This window comes from Micropterus salmoides, unplaced genomic scaffold, assembly GCF_014851395.1.
Source record: "Micropterus salmoides isolate LMB-PRFRI ecotype aquatic unplaced genomic scaffold, ASM1485139v1 Ms_hic_scaffold_14, whole genome shotgun sequence".
Lineage (NCBI taxonomy): Eukaryota > Metazoa > Chordata > Actinopteri > Centrarchiformes > Centrarchidae > Micropterus > Micropterus salmoides.
Genome location: NW_024040485.1, coordinates 12052400 through 12069711, shown reverse-complemented (window position 1 = coordinate 12069711; position 17312 = coordinate 12052400). Strand labels below are relative to the sequence as shown.

Sequence of the window (17312 nt, the reverse complement as noted above, 5' to 3'; positions counted from 1 at the left end):
TGGTATTCACAGTTGCTTGTACTGCTCTGTCAGCCAGTTTCCATCAGTAAATAGGCATGTGTGTTCCTGATGGACTTCCTCTCTCATGTCTTTTGTTTACTGAAAGAAATTAGTTTGAGACCACATTTTAGAGAGACTATTATACTGTATTATGTTTGCCTCAATGGACTGCACGTGTTCTTGCTTTGAATTTCCTCTATAGCTCATTCATCACACCTCTTATGCCAGCAGAGCTGTCTCATCAAGGGTTTGTGAACGAACCCATAAAAGCAATGGTCTCCATTTCAGAGTAGTTTGTTCTTCAGTTTGACTGCAATATCGCAGCTAATTAAAAGCAACGGTGGGTAACGAAGGGAGACCCTGAACCGTCTTGACGTTGAGTGGGTTTTCCCCAGTTGTATAAGTTACCTCACACTAAGTGTGTTTAACGTAGAATAAGGAGAGCTACAAAAGCATTGTTCCTCATCAGCAAACCAGAGAATTGTTTTCTTGAGACCCAAGGGCTCGCCATAGTGTGTCACGCAGAGAATTCAGTTTTTACAAAATCCTTTTACAAACATATTCCACATTGTTCCGCATGTTGCTATTTTCCCAAATGTCCTAATTATGCAAATGATTCTTCCTACCAGATGGGACTAGCAATGTGACTTAAATTATCTGGACCATCTGGAAGTCCTTGAACACATCCTCAAAGGCAGTATTGCTGTGTTTGTGATGTAACCTAACTCTGGTATTTATAGTGGTTTCTTTATTGTTTTTATATAAAACATTCAATTAGGCTCCAGAAAACATGAAATTTCTTTTAGCCGGATGACTTCAAAGGCAAGCAGGCTCTAAACCTTTGCTGTGACTCAACCCATTTGCTCTATTTGAGAGCGATGTGCAAGATAAAAATGTGTTCAATATTTGTAGTTAGCTGCAGCTACAGGATGCCCACAATGGAGGATTAAAGGGTTCATTCAGAGTAGGGAGTTGGTTTCTTCTTCCTCTTTATTTCTCGCTCAACAACATTGTTGTTGCAACAACAATTAATTCTATTTTCTATTTCTATTATATCTTGTATTTATTGATTGTATTTTTTTATTTAATATGTATTTTCTTATCTGTTTCTTATCTTATCTGCTGTACATGTGTCTTGGGCTGCTGTAACAAGTGAATTCCCCCAATAAAGTATATCTTATCTTATCTAACATTAGGCTTGCTACTAACAATTACTTTCATAATCAATTACATCTTGAGAATTTTTTTTTTTTTATATTTTTGTTTAATCAATTATTTGTTTACAATTTCAACAAGTTCAAAACAAGGGATGTAATTAAACAATGCCTGTTCCTCATACTGTCTCCAGAATCTTCTGGAGAAGTCTGCAGACAGGGAGACTCGACAGGAGTATGCTTTGGCCATGATTCAGTGCAAGGTGCTGAAGCAACTCGAGAACCTCGAGCAGCAGAAGTACGATGATGAAGACATCACAGAGGACATTAAGTTCCTGCTGGAGAGTCTGGGGGAGAGTGTGCAGGATCTCAGGTACTTTCATGAATAACATGCTCTTAAGTTTACCAAAGCATTCATTTTTCAGTCATAAGTAGTTCTGCTACAGAGAGCAGGGTGTGAAAAAATTTAATGGAATAGTCTGTAACAAAATAAACAGGGGTGCACATCACTTTTTTGATCTGGTTCTCAAGAAAGCACCTGAAGATGCTGCTTGGGACTCACACTTTAGGGTGCGCACTTATCAACTACTTCAACTTATCCTATCCACTATCTTCTTTTCTCTCGAACATGGTAGATGATGATGTAGGCCTGGTTAAGCCTGCGATTTGCTGTTTGCATCCAAAAGTCAACAGCTGGCTTTAGGTCAGACGTCTACACATGCAGCACTACTCAGTGGCAGTATGAGTGACAACACAAGGACTTTCTGAATGTTGGTGTAAATATCTGGATTGCTTGTCTTCACTAAGTTGACCAAGTCGTTCACAGAGGAAGCAGCCAGGCGTTTTCCTGCTTGCTTCAAATGCATCCATTCTCTTACAGTGGAGTCTCAAGCAGGCTTCATATTTCTGAATTATGTTACCAAATGTTGTGTTTTCATAACTTTGCAGTTCTTGCATTTCCTGTCTGCATCGGCATTTGAAACATCCTCTTTTCTATATATGCCTTCATTGACAAGCAAAAGTGCCAGCTGTCCAATAGCTACTATGAGCTCATCTTCGCATTCACCAAGCTCTGTGCAGATGTGTTTCAGGTCACTGTCATCACTTGCAGCCACTTGAATTTGAATGGCAGGTAAAAGCCTCCGTATTTTCAACAGTCAGGCCTCCATCAGGCCTCCAAGCAGGCCATCTGATATTGTGAAACTTTTCTAATTTCACAAATGCAATTCCTTTCTGAACACAAGCCTGTCCACGATGTCCTGCGCTGCTCTAATAACATCCATATCAATTAATCCGAAATTCTCCGCTGCTGGACACCAATACAATGTACACAATTTCCTGCTCCACTTTTATGTCTTCTGATCCGTCAAAGAACACACCCCAAAATTCAGCTGCCTTTAATTTTTCACACAGCTGATTGTCTCTGCAATGCACTGCATAATCCACGTGACCCCTTCTCGTGAACGATATGCGGTGCCAACATTGACTCCAAACCTTTTGAAAAGCGGAATATCCTCCTCATATGAGCTCAAAGGACGTGCATGTTTCGCTTTGTGAAAGGCCAACAGAAAAATATTACACAGTGCTCGACAACATTCTTCATTAATTTTGTCCCGTCACCACATTTGGATGAGAGTGGATGTCTGACTCTGGCTGCACTTGTTATCAATAGTTTGCACTATGTTCATGTGCTCTTTCCTCTTGTCATGCTTTTCAAAAGCTGGATGACTGAAATTTTTTGTCCCTGTGTAAAATGTGCTTCTTTTATCCGCAAAATTGGGATTTTCACTTCAAGGCATCTCAGTCCGGTTGTCATCTGTCTGAAGCCAGGGTATCTCCCACTTTTCCGCAAAAACACGTTTTTTATTTTCAGGTTCAGTATGGCGTTTCTTTGTAGGTGGTTGAACGCCAAAGTAATTATTTTGCTTCTTGGACATTTCGATGAATGATAGCAAATCCTAAAACCAGAGAAATAATGTAAGCTAGTTTCAACTTAAGCTAACATTAACTTACTGCTGGATTTAACATTTCACTAATTTGGGGAAAAGCCAACTAGAAAGACATTTAACAGCTAATAATTCATGAACACACATATCATCATGACTGCTATCTTACCAAAGATGGAAAAAGTCCTACTCCAGTAAGTAAACGTGTCCCCAAAAATGTTGGTACGCAAAAGCGCTTCCCGTTTTCTGTGGCGTATAGTTTTAATTTTTACCATGTATGTGCACCTGCGCACCAGTTATGTGCACCCCTGAAAATAAATGCTTGAAACATAGAATTAAGGAGTATCATAATGAAGCTGCATTGATTACTTGTGTGGATGGCCTCTAGATATTCAATAATGTGGTCATAAATATGACCACATTACTCCTATTTTAGCTTCATTACACTGGCTCCCAGTATGTTTTAGAATTGACTTTAAAATTCTATTGATCACTTTTAAAGCTCTTCATGGCCTCTCGCCTTGTTATATTTCTGACCTTTTAGTCCCATACGCACCAGCACGTACCTTGAGATCCTCGGGCAGAGGTCTGTTGTCTGTTCCAGAGTCTTGACTGAAAACTAAAGGGGACAGAGCGTTTGCTGTCAGGGCCCCGAGGCTCTGGAACAGCCTGCCCGAGGAAATCAGGTCGGCTGAGTCAGTGAACTCTTTTAAGTCCCTTCTTAAAACATACTTTTATAGGAGAGCCTTTCCCGATCTTATTTGACTTTATTTTATCCCTTTTATTTTATTGTATTTTTACTAATTTTATATTTATCTGTATTTTAGTCTTTTCAATGTTTTCATGCTTTTATCTTGTATTGTTTTTTGTATTATTGTTTCTTGGGTATTATTGTCTTTACACTTGTTAAAGCACTTTGTAACTTGTTTTTGAAAAGTGCTCTACAAATAAGTATTATTATTATTATTATTATTATTATTATATTCTCTAAGCCTGAATTGTGTACAACTTGGCCTCTCTCATCACTACTCTTCACACCAGATAGGTTGAAAGAAAGTACCCTTTTTTGCTGAGGTACAATGAACCTTTTGATGTTCTATGTATTTTTTTTTCATCAACAGCTCATTTGATGAGTACAGCTCTGAATTGAAGTCCGGCCGCCTGGAATGGAGTCCTGTGCACAAGTCTGAGAAGTTCTGGCGTGAGAATGCGGTTCGCCTGAACGAGAAGAACTATGAGCTCCTCAAGTAAGATGAACCACGTGTCAGAGCAAGATATGTTTATCATAAACTAAGATGTTGCCACTTGAGAAATTAACTTAATTTATGTGCATGTACAGTGTTGCCCATAGGATTTGTGAGACTGTAGTGAGTGGATCTCGGACCCTCTGTGGGGGTTGGGGGCAATTGAAGAAAATGTGTTACAATTAAATGTATAAATCTGGTGCATTTTGAGAGCAAAATTAAGAAGCTAGATCTAATGGAGAACAATTTTGTGCTCTAGTAAACAATTTATTCATTAACACATTCAGGGTTTTCCTTAGGTTTCAGGAGGGCGTAGGTGATGTGGCTGTGGTTTGGGGATCCTCCCTCAAGAAAATGTATTGTTATTTAACTAAATTCTATGCATTTTTACATAATTTAAGACTATTGTCATTACAATATTTATTTAAAAAACGCACACCGGTTGTAGTTTCTCAGTACACTCAGACAGTCAGCAACAAATATGCTCACCACCACCAAGTAAATGTCCTGAAGGAATCCTTCACATTTTTGTGATTATTGTGCCATACAAAATAGTAATCACAAAATAACATTGGTTAAACAGTAAACATAGTGAAGAGATTTGAATTACTCATGCCCCCAAAGTCAGGGTGAAGCCACTAATCAGCTGTAGGGGGGTATAATTAGGATTGTACGTTTTATCATATCCATACACTCATCAACCTGGTTCTTAATCATTACTAAAGAAGTGGGGGGGTTTAAATTGTCATTTAAAAAAATAAATTCAGGATTATAATTTATTTATATTTTAAACATAGCAAAATATTGTTTACTTAGCAACAACAGTAACAGCAAAGTCACCATATAAACTTCATAATATCTCAGTCAAACAAATCTAAAATGGCAGTCAAAAAAAAAAAATCATATTCCAGATATCAAAATACTGAATGAAGTTTAGAAAGAATGAAGAACTCGGACAGCATGCACAACACCTTCATCGGACAGAGGAGTGTGTTTAGTGGCAGACTGCTGTCCCAGCCCAGCTCCACCAACAGACTTAAAAACTCTTTTGTCCCCCTGGACATCAGACTGTACAACAGCTCCTAGTCATGGCAGGGAGGACAGTAGACAAAAGAACAATTTCTACCTCCATCTGCACTCCATTTTGCACTGTTTACTGTTTTTGCACTGTTATAAGTTATTTTAATTTTAATACTATTTTAATATAGGTTTAATGTATGTATGTTTCATATGCTGCTGGATACTTGAATTTCCCTCGGGATAAATAAAGTATATATCTATCTATCTGTCTATCTATCAGTCAGTATCAGTTCTCCCACTGCTGCTGATCCACTGCCGGCAGGTACCGCTGGAAAAGAGAGGAGGGGTTGGTTTGGCAGATTTAATATTTGTGGCAAACTAAGATAAACAGTTAGGCTTCATACAGACAGTCTTTGTTTTAGCTTGTTTGTAACAATTTGCTATTACAGTATCTCATAAAAAGTGAGTACACCCCTCACAGCTCTGTAATTATTTGACTAAATCTTTTCATGTGGTGGCCATGAGGTGCCATGGTGACCACTATGATAGAGTGTGAGAGCGACAACACTAAATTTAACACACCTGCTCCCCATTCATACCGGAGACCTTGTAACACTAACGGGTCACACGACACAGGGGAGGAAAAATGGCTAATTGGGCCCCAATTTGGACAATTTCACTTAGGGGTGTACTCACTTTTGTTGCCAGCGGTTTAGACATTAATGGCTGTGTGATGTGTTATTTTGAAGGGACAGCAAATTTACACTGTTATACAAGCTGTACACTCACTACTTTACATTGTAGCAAAGTGTCATTTCTTCAGTGTTATCACATAAAAAATATAATTTAACATTTACAAAAATGTCAGGGGTGTACTCACTTTTGTGAGATAATGCAATTTAACAAGCACGCTATGTTTGGGTAAAACAACATCCACAAACAAAACAGGTGGAAATCTCACAAAGCACGTATGAAGTTGTCAGGCCACCGCCGTCTAGGTACTTAATGGGAATCACTGATTTATTCTGAATTTGAATGTGACAATTGAAAATATGTGATTTGATTTAAGAAATATTTAATTTAATTTATTTATATATTTTATGTTTTTTTCCCTCTTGCTGCTCCAAGCTGCATGTGAAAATTAGGCTTTGAAAGGCTTAAAACAGCTTCCAAAATTGTAATATAAATTTTAATTAGGGTTAGTTTTTATAAAAACATTTATTAAAACAGAATCAGTTGGAAAAACCAAGAATATAGAGTAAGCAATCGTAATGGACTAAGAATATAAATGATGTTTCTCTAAAAATGGAAATGCAGTGTTTCCTCTAGGATGTTTTTCAGCAGCGGTGGCAGGACAAATTTTATGTTTTCCAATGTAAAGTATGTAATTTCACATCATATTGGGCCATTATTTTCATCATATCTCTGAACAAATAGTTGGAAAAGCAGATAATAAACAAACAACTGCCAAAGATCATTCTACTGGAGGAACTACAACCTTTACATCTGGAGAAAGTAATTTGGTTGGTTCTGTTGCTCCACAGTGATTTTATAGTGATGGCACAGCATGTTTTGGGCATCACCCCTAAGCCTTAACGGCAGGAAACCGCTGTTAATATGACCTCAGAATCATTATAGATATGACTGTTCATGTTTGCCTTTTGTGTCTTCATTTTACAGCTTCTGACATTTATCTGTAGGCATTAATATAAAATATAGGCAACATGAGAAACCTCCTCCCTTCTGAGGTGCATTTTATTTGCATTAAAAAAACGTCTCCTCATCAGCTTAAAAGGACTAGTTGCATCACTAATGAGCTTTACTAACCTCAGAGAGCCACGCACCTCCTGATTCAGAGTTACGCTGCTCTTATGACACCATCTGTCATGTACGTTCTGAATAGAACGAGAAGAGGAAGCGAGCAGAGCATTGAGTGCAGCCGTGCTCGCACAGTGTGCGAGTGAAAACATTTGTATAGCATAGTTTAATGATCGTGGGAAATTTTTTTTTAGTGGCGGTTGTGAATGCGTATAGAGGAAACACTGAAATGTATGTCAGCTGTTTTTTCTGAAAATTATTCCAACTGCAGGATGGATCATAATGACATGAGGGTGAAGTCTACTGACTTTGGTCTCACTTTTCTTCTCGCTCAACCAGCTGGTCTAAAATAAAAAAATACCTGCATAACTAATGACATCAACTTCATATGTGCTTTGGGTTTAGAGCTAATTACAAAATGTTAGCATGTTAATACGCAAAACCCAGACAGTGATTATGGTAAGCATTGTCATTGTTAGCAAGTTGACATAAGCACTTTGCTCAAAGCACTGCTGAATATAGCCTCACAGAGCTGCTAGCATGGCTGTGGACTCTCCTTTGAGTTTGGGGTTTTTTTGAGTTGCCAGCAGCATGTTTGGTGATTGCACAGCCTCTTAACATTGTTTCTTTTTGTTGTTATTGTGTATGTGTGTGTGTGTCCAACCTAAGTACTCAGATCACTGGAGATAAAACATCTATTTGTGCCTGTCTTCTTTTGTTATTCTAGTCACACACTCTGTTGGGCTTATTGACATTGAGTAAAAATCCTGATCTACCCATCTCATTGTCTCATCACTGCCCTCTCTCTGTAATCAGCTCAGGCATCATCTCAGCTTAAATTACCCTCCTTTTTTATTAGTCTCTTTTCCTGACTCTCACACCCGGTTTTGTCTCACTTTGAACCCCAAGGTGTCACTTTTTTTAGAGGATGCCTTATGTTTCATGTCCTTGGATTTAGATTTTAGAGTTTGGGTTTTACCTGAGTTTTTATTTCAGCCTAGGCTTTCAGAGAGATCGTTGCATTTCTACATCCAATGTAATATCAGGTATTATCTTATAATTTTATAAAGCTTTTTCAGAAAAGTCTTTGCCTAGAAGCATCTGAGAATATGTGATTTTTAGAATGAATGAAATCTGCCTTTTGATGCAGTCAGACCTCCCCATTTCAGTGCCTCTCCATATGTCTGCCTTTCTTCATTAGGATCTTAACAAGGCTGTTGGAGGTGTCTGATGACCCTCAAGTCATAGCAGTGGCAGCTCACGACGTTGGAGAGTATGTGCGACATTACCCACGTGGCAAACGGTAAGTCATTTTTCTGTGTAAACCAGTTCACTTATTTATTCCACCTTCATTTATTTATTTATTAAACCCACTTTCACCCACGGATCTAACCATGGAACACTTCAGGGGAATCCATATACATCCAATACATAAAAGCGAGATGGCGTGAGCACTTCTGAAACTTCCAGATCATTCCTCTGACTCCGACTCCGACCTCCACCACTGTCCTCAGAAGCAGCTGTCCTGTCAGCAGCTGCTCCTGAGAAGCTGAAAGGACAGCAAGAGGACACTCTGTCTGTCACTTTGAAAACTTAGGGCACAAGTTCCAAAAAAACACTTTCCATGCAGTTTGCCATTTAGATGAATCGGCTAAGGATTAGGTAATTTTTCTCCCCAAAACAAAAGAGGCCAAATCACATAAAAATGAAACACAAAGTGGGTATAAGATAGAATTTACAGTTGCCCCTACATTGCATACACCTGCTTGTTCCAAATAATTTAGATGGTTGGTTAATAAAATGAAAAATGCTTGTGGAAAACCATATCTCAGTCCTGGATTTATAAAAATAAATTCATGTTAGCTGTTTTACAAGTATTGGAAGAGTGTGTAAATACCTTGCAAGTACTTCAACTGCTTCACTCATCCTAACCATTTGGGTATACTTTAATTATCTTTTCTTCCTGTACTTAATTAACTAATAAATATTACCAAATAAATCTGTTTTTTAAGTGGGTCTAGAATTTAGCTTTGAGATTTCACATTGCCTGCGTCGGATCAGCATCAAACATGTTTTATAATAGAGAAGTCAAACCATACCAATCAGCCCACCTCCTCAGAAATAGCAGAGATTGCTGTCTGTTCCTGTCAGATAGTGCACCTCCTCTATCCCCGCCATGCATTGTTTAGGTTTTCCTCGGAGTTTGTTATCCTTCTACAGTGTGTGATTGACAGATCCATAATGTTGGTCATATTATCGTTTGGATCTTAGGGTTGAAATTTTCATTTCTAGCCTTATGTTGGTCATAAGACCTCACTATGATCAGTTTGCCCAAAGTTGTTATGTAACAGTAGCATAGTTCCTGTACTTTCACCTACTTTTCTTTTCTCTGGTCACACCATTTGCTGTATTATCACACGCATTATGCAGGTCTGTTTTCCTCTTCAAACCATTATATCCTTTTACAAGGCCAGTAACCCTTCATCAGATACATAGGAAATTTCAGCCTGGCTGGATTCAATTATCTGGCGCTAGACCACTGAATGACCTAAATCATGAAAATAGTACCTGTTTTCTGTGTGGATAAAGGTTTTTTTCTCCCATACTTCCTTTTATCCTTCCCATTTCAGGGTGATTGAGCAGCTGGGTGGAAAACAGCTGGTGATGAATCATATGCACCACGAGGACCAGCTAGTCCGTTACAACGCCCTGTTGGCCGTGCAGAAGCTCATGGTCCACAACTGGTATGAACACATTTGTATATATTCATTTATCTTATGCATTCTGCTTGAACTACTCTCTTCCAGATGAGTTGATTAGATTAGTTGAACCAATCTTTCTGACATTAAATAACAATCTCCTACATTTGCACACCCTCACTGGTATTTTCATTTATTTTGCCTGATTAGACGTCCGCCTAGGTTGAAGTTGGGCGTAGATATGCTGGGGGTCATGTGAGATCAATAGACTCTGTGTGCTGTTAAGAATGGTAAAAGCACAATTTGCTCCAACAGGTGTAACAACACTAACAGGAGATTCAGTCACACAAGCTCAGTCTGTACACGCCCACACAGTCCTATAAAAGGTTTAATCAAGCAAAAAAAGTAGGGGTGTGAAGATGAGACGAGACAAAACACGATATCGGGTTCACAAGAATGAGACGAGACGATATTTTAAGACTATTAAGAAATCTTCAGTGACGAAATATATGACTGGAAAAATAGTCTTTTATTTGACTGAATGTCACAAAATTCAAAACAATGAAGGTGATGTTTGAAATGTTGCTTGCATACTGTTTGTGTCTTGTCACTCCGTCGCTGTTTATTGTTTCCACATGGTACCCAAAATGCTGCCACACAAACATTTTAAAAGCAGCGGGGGCATCTTCTAATGTCACCCTCACACTCCATCTTGCTGATATCATGAGACAGCTTTTCACCTCAACCAGAAGTATTGTCAGTATATGTCCTTTCTGTCTACGTACACCGCGGGTTGCCTTACATGGAAGTCGCCATGTTGCGCCGCCATGTTTCTACAGTAGCTCAAAAGGACAAACTATTCTACAGAGTGCGTTTTGTCACTACATTGAATACATATGATGAAGTAGTAGTACTAGTAGTAGTAGTCATCTGGTTTGTTAGAAGTAAGAAGAGAAGTGAAATCTGTGACAAATAGAGGACCACACTTATTATTTAGCGCAAGAGCTGACAGAAAGGCTCCTTCTCCTCCGCGGCTTGCCAAACGGAGGGGTGAGCAGTGACTGCACCGTTGGCTGCATTCGCAACCATCACCACGAGATGCCAGTAAAACTTGCACACTGAACCTTCAATATTGCGAGAGCTTTCTGTTTTGCCTGTTTTGACTTTAATAACTGCAAAATTTAAAGCATCCTAATCAAAAATCCTTGTTAATCTTGTGTTTCTGGAAATATGTTCTGTATAAAATAACAAAATTTAAAAGATCCTAATCCATATTTAGCTCAGTATCAGTTTTTTCTTTAACTCTCAAATATCGATACCTCAGTTGCGCTATTATAAACTCTAATATAAACTTTATTTTACTGAAGCACTGGTCAATACTTCAGCTTTTAAGGCTCCATTCCTCAGATTTTCTCTGTGCCCAAACATTCAACCCGCCCATCATCTTTGTATGTTTTGTCTGTCCGCTGGATTGCTTGGAAACACAAAAAATCAACGAGCAACAAGTGAAAATGTGTATGTTTTGCTGCCGCTATCTAAAACACACTCTGCTCCCTGAGCAACTGTGGATGGAGGCATTGTGTTTAATATCATAGTGTAGTGCTCTTTCTCTTCTAAGGGACTATAATGTTCTGTGTAAACTGTATGTGCACTCAAGTGTGGGCAGACGTTTATTTGTTCACTGTAGCACAAAAGGTTTTTTAGTCTTGTTTCAGTAACGGAGAAGAAAGAAAAGCAGACTCTCATTATCAGGCCTACAATAGAAAAGCTTTTTTGTTTAGTTTTTTGTATTTTCCAGGTCCTGAACTTGAATACTAACTTCCAATGTAAGATTAGATTTTTTTATTTATTTTTTATCTATAATTGCCGGTACATTTTACAGGCTGAAAAATCAGATAACCGTTGCATAAGGAGAAGGGACGGGTGCATGATTTGCACCTTTTGAAAAGTTTTGTTAAAGATATCTTTGTGAGTTAGATACCTGTTTTAGAAAAATATATACAGTATTTGGACATGTGTTAAATTCCAGAAATTAGATCTCATGATGTTGTTGTTGTGGTTTCTGTGATAAATGAAAACAAGCAAACAGGAGCAAATGTATATAAAGCTGGTGATAAATTAAAATGAGGGGAAAATAGATGGAATAAAAATGAAGTACTAAAATGTGCAGGTAAGAGATAAGAAAAACTGAGCGCGGCATAAAAATATCTTACTAATAAGAAGGAAAGGCAGGAATTAAAGTAGCATGTGAATTATTGTCGGAGTTGAAAACTGATGCAAAATTCAGCACACGCCTTTGTGATGACATGCTGTACCTGATTGATTTTTGTTTGTGTTAAAACAATTTAATGGGTTGGAAAGAGACAACGGTGAAAATACATTAGCACTGTTGATGCACGTTGTCAGTTTTCTGTTATGTGCACCCGCTTTTCCGCTAGTTTGTTTATTTTGACGGGACCTACTATGTGAGGAGGGTTGATGTCTTACGGTTGTTATGCCACATTGAATAATTTGGGCTTCCCACACTCACTGCCTTCCTGAAAACAGAAATAATAATAACAACAACTTTATTTGTATAGCACACTCAAAACCAGGTTACAAAGTGCTGTACTGTTAAAAAAAAAAAAAAGAAAAGAAAAAAAGTTGATTAAAATAAATGTAACAACAATAAAATCAGCATTAAATAATTCAATAACAGCAATAATATAATGTTTTTTAAAAAACTGAGGGGCCCAAACAGCAAAGGCTTGGTCACCTTTAGTGACAAGACAGGACTTTGGAACCATTAGAAGAGCCAGAGGATCTCAGGCTTTGGTCTGGCTTGTAGGGGATTATCAAATCACAGATGTAGGCAGGAGCCTGTCCGTTCAGGGCTTTAAAAACTAAACTAAGTATTAAAATGTGAAATGTGTGAATGCGGCTGCAGAATGAGGAAATACGCTGAGGTCGATGCTTTTATTTCTTGGAAGCTGTGGTCTCATTCACCCACAAATTGAAGATATTTTCAAAGCGGCACAGTACACCCACTGTCACCTTGAGTTGGTTGCCTTCCAAGAGAAGATCCTCTCGTCACTACTTGCTGAAGGTCCCTGCTGTCATGACAACAGTAGGGATGAATGTGTGAGCTCCTTGTGCCCTTTTATTCTGCTTTGGAAAATCTTTTTCTTTAACATGTTTCCTAAACGTGAATGCTGAGAGTTGTGAAAGAATGTCTTTTTTTTTTTTTTTTCGCCACTCAGCTCCGTATTGATGGTTTTCTGATCCATCCACTCTGCCCTTGTGCTGTACTGGCCTTGATGTCTAGAGTGACGCACAATCCTTTCTACAAAAGTCTATAGTTGACATGTCATGATACATTATGAGATAGCATATAATGCACCAACCTGGCTGTTAGGCACAACAAAATACTCAAACGTCTATTCAAGATCACCTTGTAGTCCTTTTTAAAAAGCCAGCGGAAGGAATTGAAAAAAAGTTGTGAGAATGGGAGATTGACCTTGGTGAGAATTTCAAGGGACCAAATGCTCTTAAATTCATATTCCTCCTCTAGTCCTCTTACTGAAATTCTCCCTGAACAGAATGTACCGTTGTTAGTGTGTGATTGATAGCTTTGACTTCATTTTTTTATATTCCTGCATTATACATTATTGATACGGTTTCTTAAAATTTTGCAAGCATGCTCTACTTGTTAAGTTTTTATAAACCAAAGATGCCAAAAGTTCATTTTTACAGCAATAATCTACCCACTACCCTGTCCTACACTACTGCTAATTTTCTTTTTCATGTCCTCCTAAACCTTAGACTCTTTGTTACACCTGGTAGACAGGTGCCTATGAAAATGACATTATGTGGAAAAAAGGGTGCAGTATCGGCACATTGGCAGCACTGAGGTTATAGACCTTCATCAGGCATTTACAGTGTGAAACAGCACATCTTTATCTTAAAGCCAACGCTTTAATAACCAATCAATCAATTAACACATCAATGATTGGTAAAAACATCTGTATACCAATGAAAATTTTATAAAAGCATATTTGTTTTTTTAAATCATAAAATATGCAATGCAAGTGTTGTTTATATTAATAAATAAAGTTTTAAAAAGTCACCAAATCTCAGATCCAAACTGGGAAGATCTTCATAACCTAGAAGAAAAAACAATCATTATTCAATTTTACAAATCAGCGTCCCATCAAAAGTATTTACGTCTTACAGCATCGCAAATTTAAGACAAACCCACTTCAATCATTTAAGTAGTTTCACACAACAAAAGAACTAGCCAGTTGTGAATACGTTTTGGAGATTCAGGTCCTGCATTTGCGAAGAGTTACTCTAATGTCAGGCGTGCCTATTATGGCAAGTAAACATGGACAAAGGAGAGACCAGCCCAGAGCCACTGTCAGAAACACCACAGCACAGTTTTTAATAATGTGGATATTTACTGTAAACATTTTGCCATCACAGTCTGAAAGCTATGTGCTCACCTGTTTACCTTTTGTGAGGATGTAAACATGTATAACAAAAAATGTAACTGCTGCCTGGGTTCAGAGTGCCAGTATCTACGTGCAGGTTTTGTGGGCTTTTACGGAAGAGCACCGGCTGCTGCCATATGTAAACAGTTGTTACATTGTCATCTAGCATCAGCAATGTGCTCTTGCTCCTTTTGAGTTCGAATACCTGGTGTGCCAAATAAATGTAATGTTATCACAAACACAGGAACACTGACCTTTATTGCTGCATTTCTGCAGATTGAAATTGCACCTTCGTCTATTCAAAGATTATACATATATATATTCACGCTCCATGTAAAAGGTCGTTTAGATGGGATTCCCTCTGCAGTGATGATGGGAAACTATGGGATGTATTTATTGTAAATTATGTTGTTGATTTAGTTCTGATACAATATCCTTTTTATTTATCTTGCATTTATCTTAGGACAGTCTTCACATACATTCAGTACAACCTGATCATTCTCATTTAGATCGATGATTATTATTAACTCATTTGAAAGCACAACTTTTACTTTATTACATAGCCTTTCATTTAAGTATAACCGGTATCATGCTGTTTTTAACCTCCAGGACTCATTTTGCATTTTGCTGTGCTATCAGTCATACAGCATCTGCAGATACGTTGCTGAGCACTGCCTTAATAACTCCTTCTGCCTTTATGAACTCCCTGGCAGTACTGAATCAACATACAGCAGCTATTTGCAGAGCAGCTAAAAGTTATTATTGACATCTTCATTCTTGATTTTTTTTTTTCTTTTCTTCATGACAGTGAGTAAGTTCTGGTAGGGAATAGGGGATGTTTACCTATAGATGATAGATGATTTGAATTGATCAGGTGTGAGGAATCATGCTCCTTGGAGGAATATGCAAAAACCAGAAACAAATATACTAATACCGTTCATCAAGTTGGGGTCAGCAGACAAAAATTAGATTAAACATTTAAAGGGCAGGCATGGAGGCTTTGACCCGGAGATGAGCAGTGTTTGGTATTTTGAGAGGGAGAGACCTGAGACAAAAATGGAAACATGCAGAAAAGTACTAGAAATTTTCAATATATCAGAAAGGCTATTTTGCTGCTTTCTATGCATATTGTGCTGGATTAACTCACTAATGTGATTCATACTTTAGTTACTGTAAAAATAAAAGTAGGAGAGAGGTTCATAAGGAAATCCTAACAGATTTGTTGCTCTGCAGTTATACAAACTATTATCAACATTCACTGGGCTGAGTTTTGTTTTTAAACATCATTTCCATCATCAGAATTGATTTGCCATCCTTTGCCATTTTGAGTTTTATGAGAGGCATTTGATATTTGTGGTAGCAGTAAGGTGAGTGCCATGAAATCATATCTGAAAATGTAACTGCCGAGAAGAAACCAGAAGGAGAAGTGTGACCTTTCAATGTAATGGCATTTTATTTCAACACATAGACTAGAATCTGTCTGGGTCAAAATAACCGGGAGAAGCTCATATTTTAAAGGAAATTGATGGTCATAATTTCACCTCAATAATCAACTGGATGGGAATTAAAATACATTTATTAAAGGAATATTTTGACATTTTTGGACATCTGCTTATATGGTGTGTTTGTTTGTGTCTTTGCAGAGAAGATTAATACCGCTCTCATGTCTGTTCCTTCAATATGAAGCTGGTTTTGGGAAATAAGTGCTTAGCTTAGCATAAAGACTTGAAACAGGGGAAAACAGCTAGCCTGGGTCTGTCCAAGGTTAACAAAATCTTCCCACTGACTTAATGATTATTCACTAATGTTATATTTTATTTGTTATATCTGTATAAGTACTGCAAAGTCCTGCAAATCACGTCTGTCGGCCAAGAGGTAGTCTGAGAAAGAGCTGAATCAATGTGTCAATAACAGATTAGTCAAATTCCACAAAATAGCAACTCAACAACTATTGATAATTAACCGCTTCAGTCATGGGAGTCTCTTCTTAAATGAGTGGCTTTGCTGCTTTTTGTTGTAATATATCATGGTAAACTGAATATCATACACATAATATAAACTGGGTTTTGGGGCTGTTGGTCAGACAAAATAAGCCATTTGAAGATGTCCCCTTGGGCTCAAGGGAAATTGTGACAGACATGACAAAATTTTATAGACCTTTCAATTAATCAAGAAAATAATGTTCAGATAAATCGATGATGGAATGAATGCTTAGTTGCAGTCATAGTCTCAAAAAAACCCTGTAGAAACAAAACAACTTGACGTTTTTACATTTCAGTTTTTCTAAGGATCAAACAAACAAGATATAACTAGTTAATTTGTGAGATTTTGACATGCTGTAAGACAGATTTTTCTTTTACCTTTGGACAGAGTGGGGTTAGCATTTTGCCCCTGCTTCCAGTCTTTATGCCAAGCCATGCACATACAGACGTGAAAGTGGTATTCTTCCCATCGAACTCTCAGCAAGAAAGCAAATAAGCATATTTCCCAAAATGCTTAACTATTACTTTTAAGGATGGGTTTGTACTGGGAGTGTTGAAGTGTAATTTATTGTACTTTTTTTCACAGGGAGTACCTGGGAAGACAGCTCCAGTCCACTGATCAGCAGCAAACTCCAGCCGTGGCAGCTCGAAGCTGAACTGTTTCTGTTTCTGTGTGTTTGTGTATTAATGTATGTATGAGTGTGTACCGTATGTACATTGGCCCATTTAATAATCAACTGTTCAGTTTGTGAAATGACTTGAAAATCAAACGTTGTGGTTTACTCCTTTCACCTGCAAATCCCAAATGATCCTTGATGTTACTTGATTGAATGTCGTGCTTCGTCGTGACCTCTCAGCTAAGTGATGCGTGGTCATTGAAGTCGCTCTTCATGTCTGTGATTATGTACAAAACTGCATGTTATTTAAGTCTTACCTGGAAAACATTGTATGTATCCCAATAAAGATGCTTATCTATGGTG

General features: G+C 37.9%; 1 protein-coding gene across 2 annotated transcripts in view; it reads left to right on the top strand.

The window, feature by feature from the left end:
* The window catches only part of atp6v1h (ATPase H+ transporting V1 subunit H), a 27376-nt gene extending 10064 nt beyond the window's left edge, over positions 1-17312 (top strand). For both annotated transcript variants that reach the window (XM_038717691.1, XM_038717690.1), the window contains 5 exons: positions 1349-1527; positions 4222-4347; positions 8384-8485; positions 9813-9926; positions 16919-17312. In XM_038717691.1, coding sequence (XP_038573619.1) covers positions 1349-1527; positions 4222-4347; positions 8384-8485; positions 9813-9926; positions 16919-16988 — 591 coding nt within the window. In that variant the 3' untranslated portion in view covers positions 16989-17312. The remainder of the gene's footprint in view (positions 1-1348; positions 1528-4221; positions 4348-8383; positions 8486-9812; positions 9927-16918) is intronic.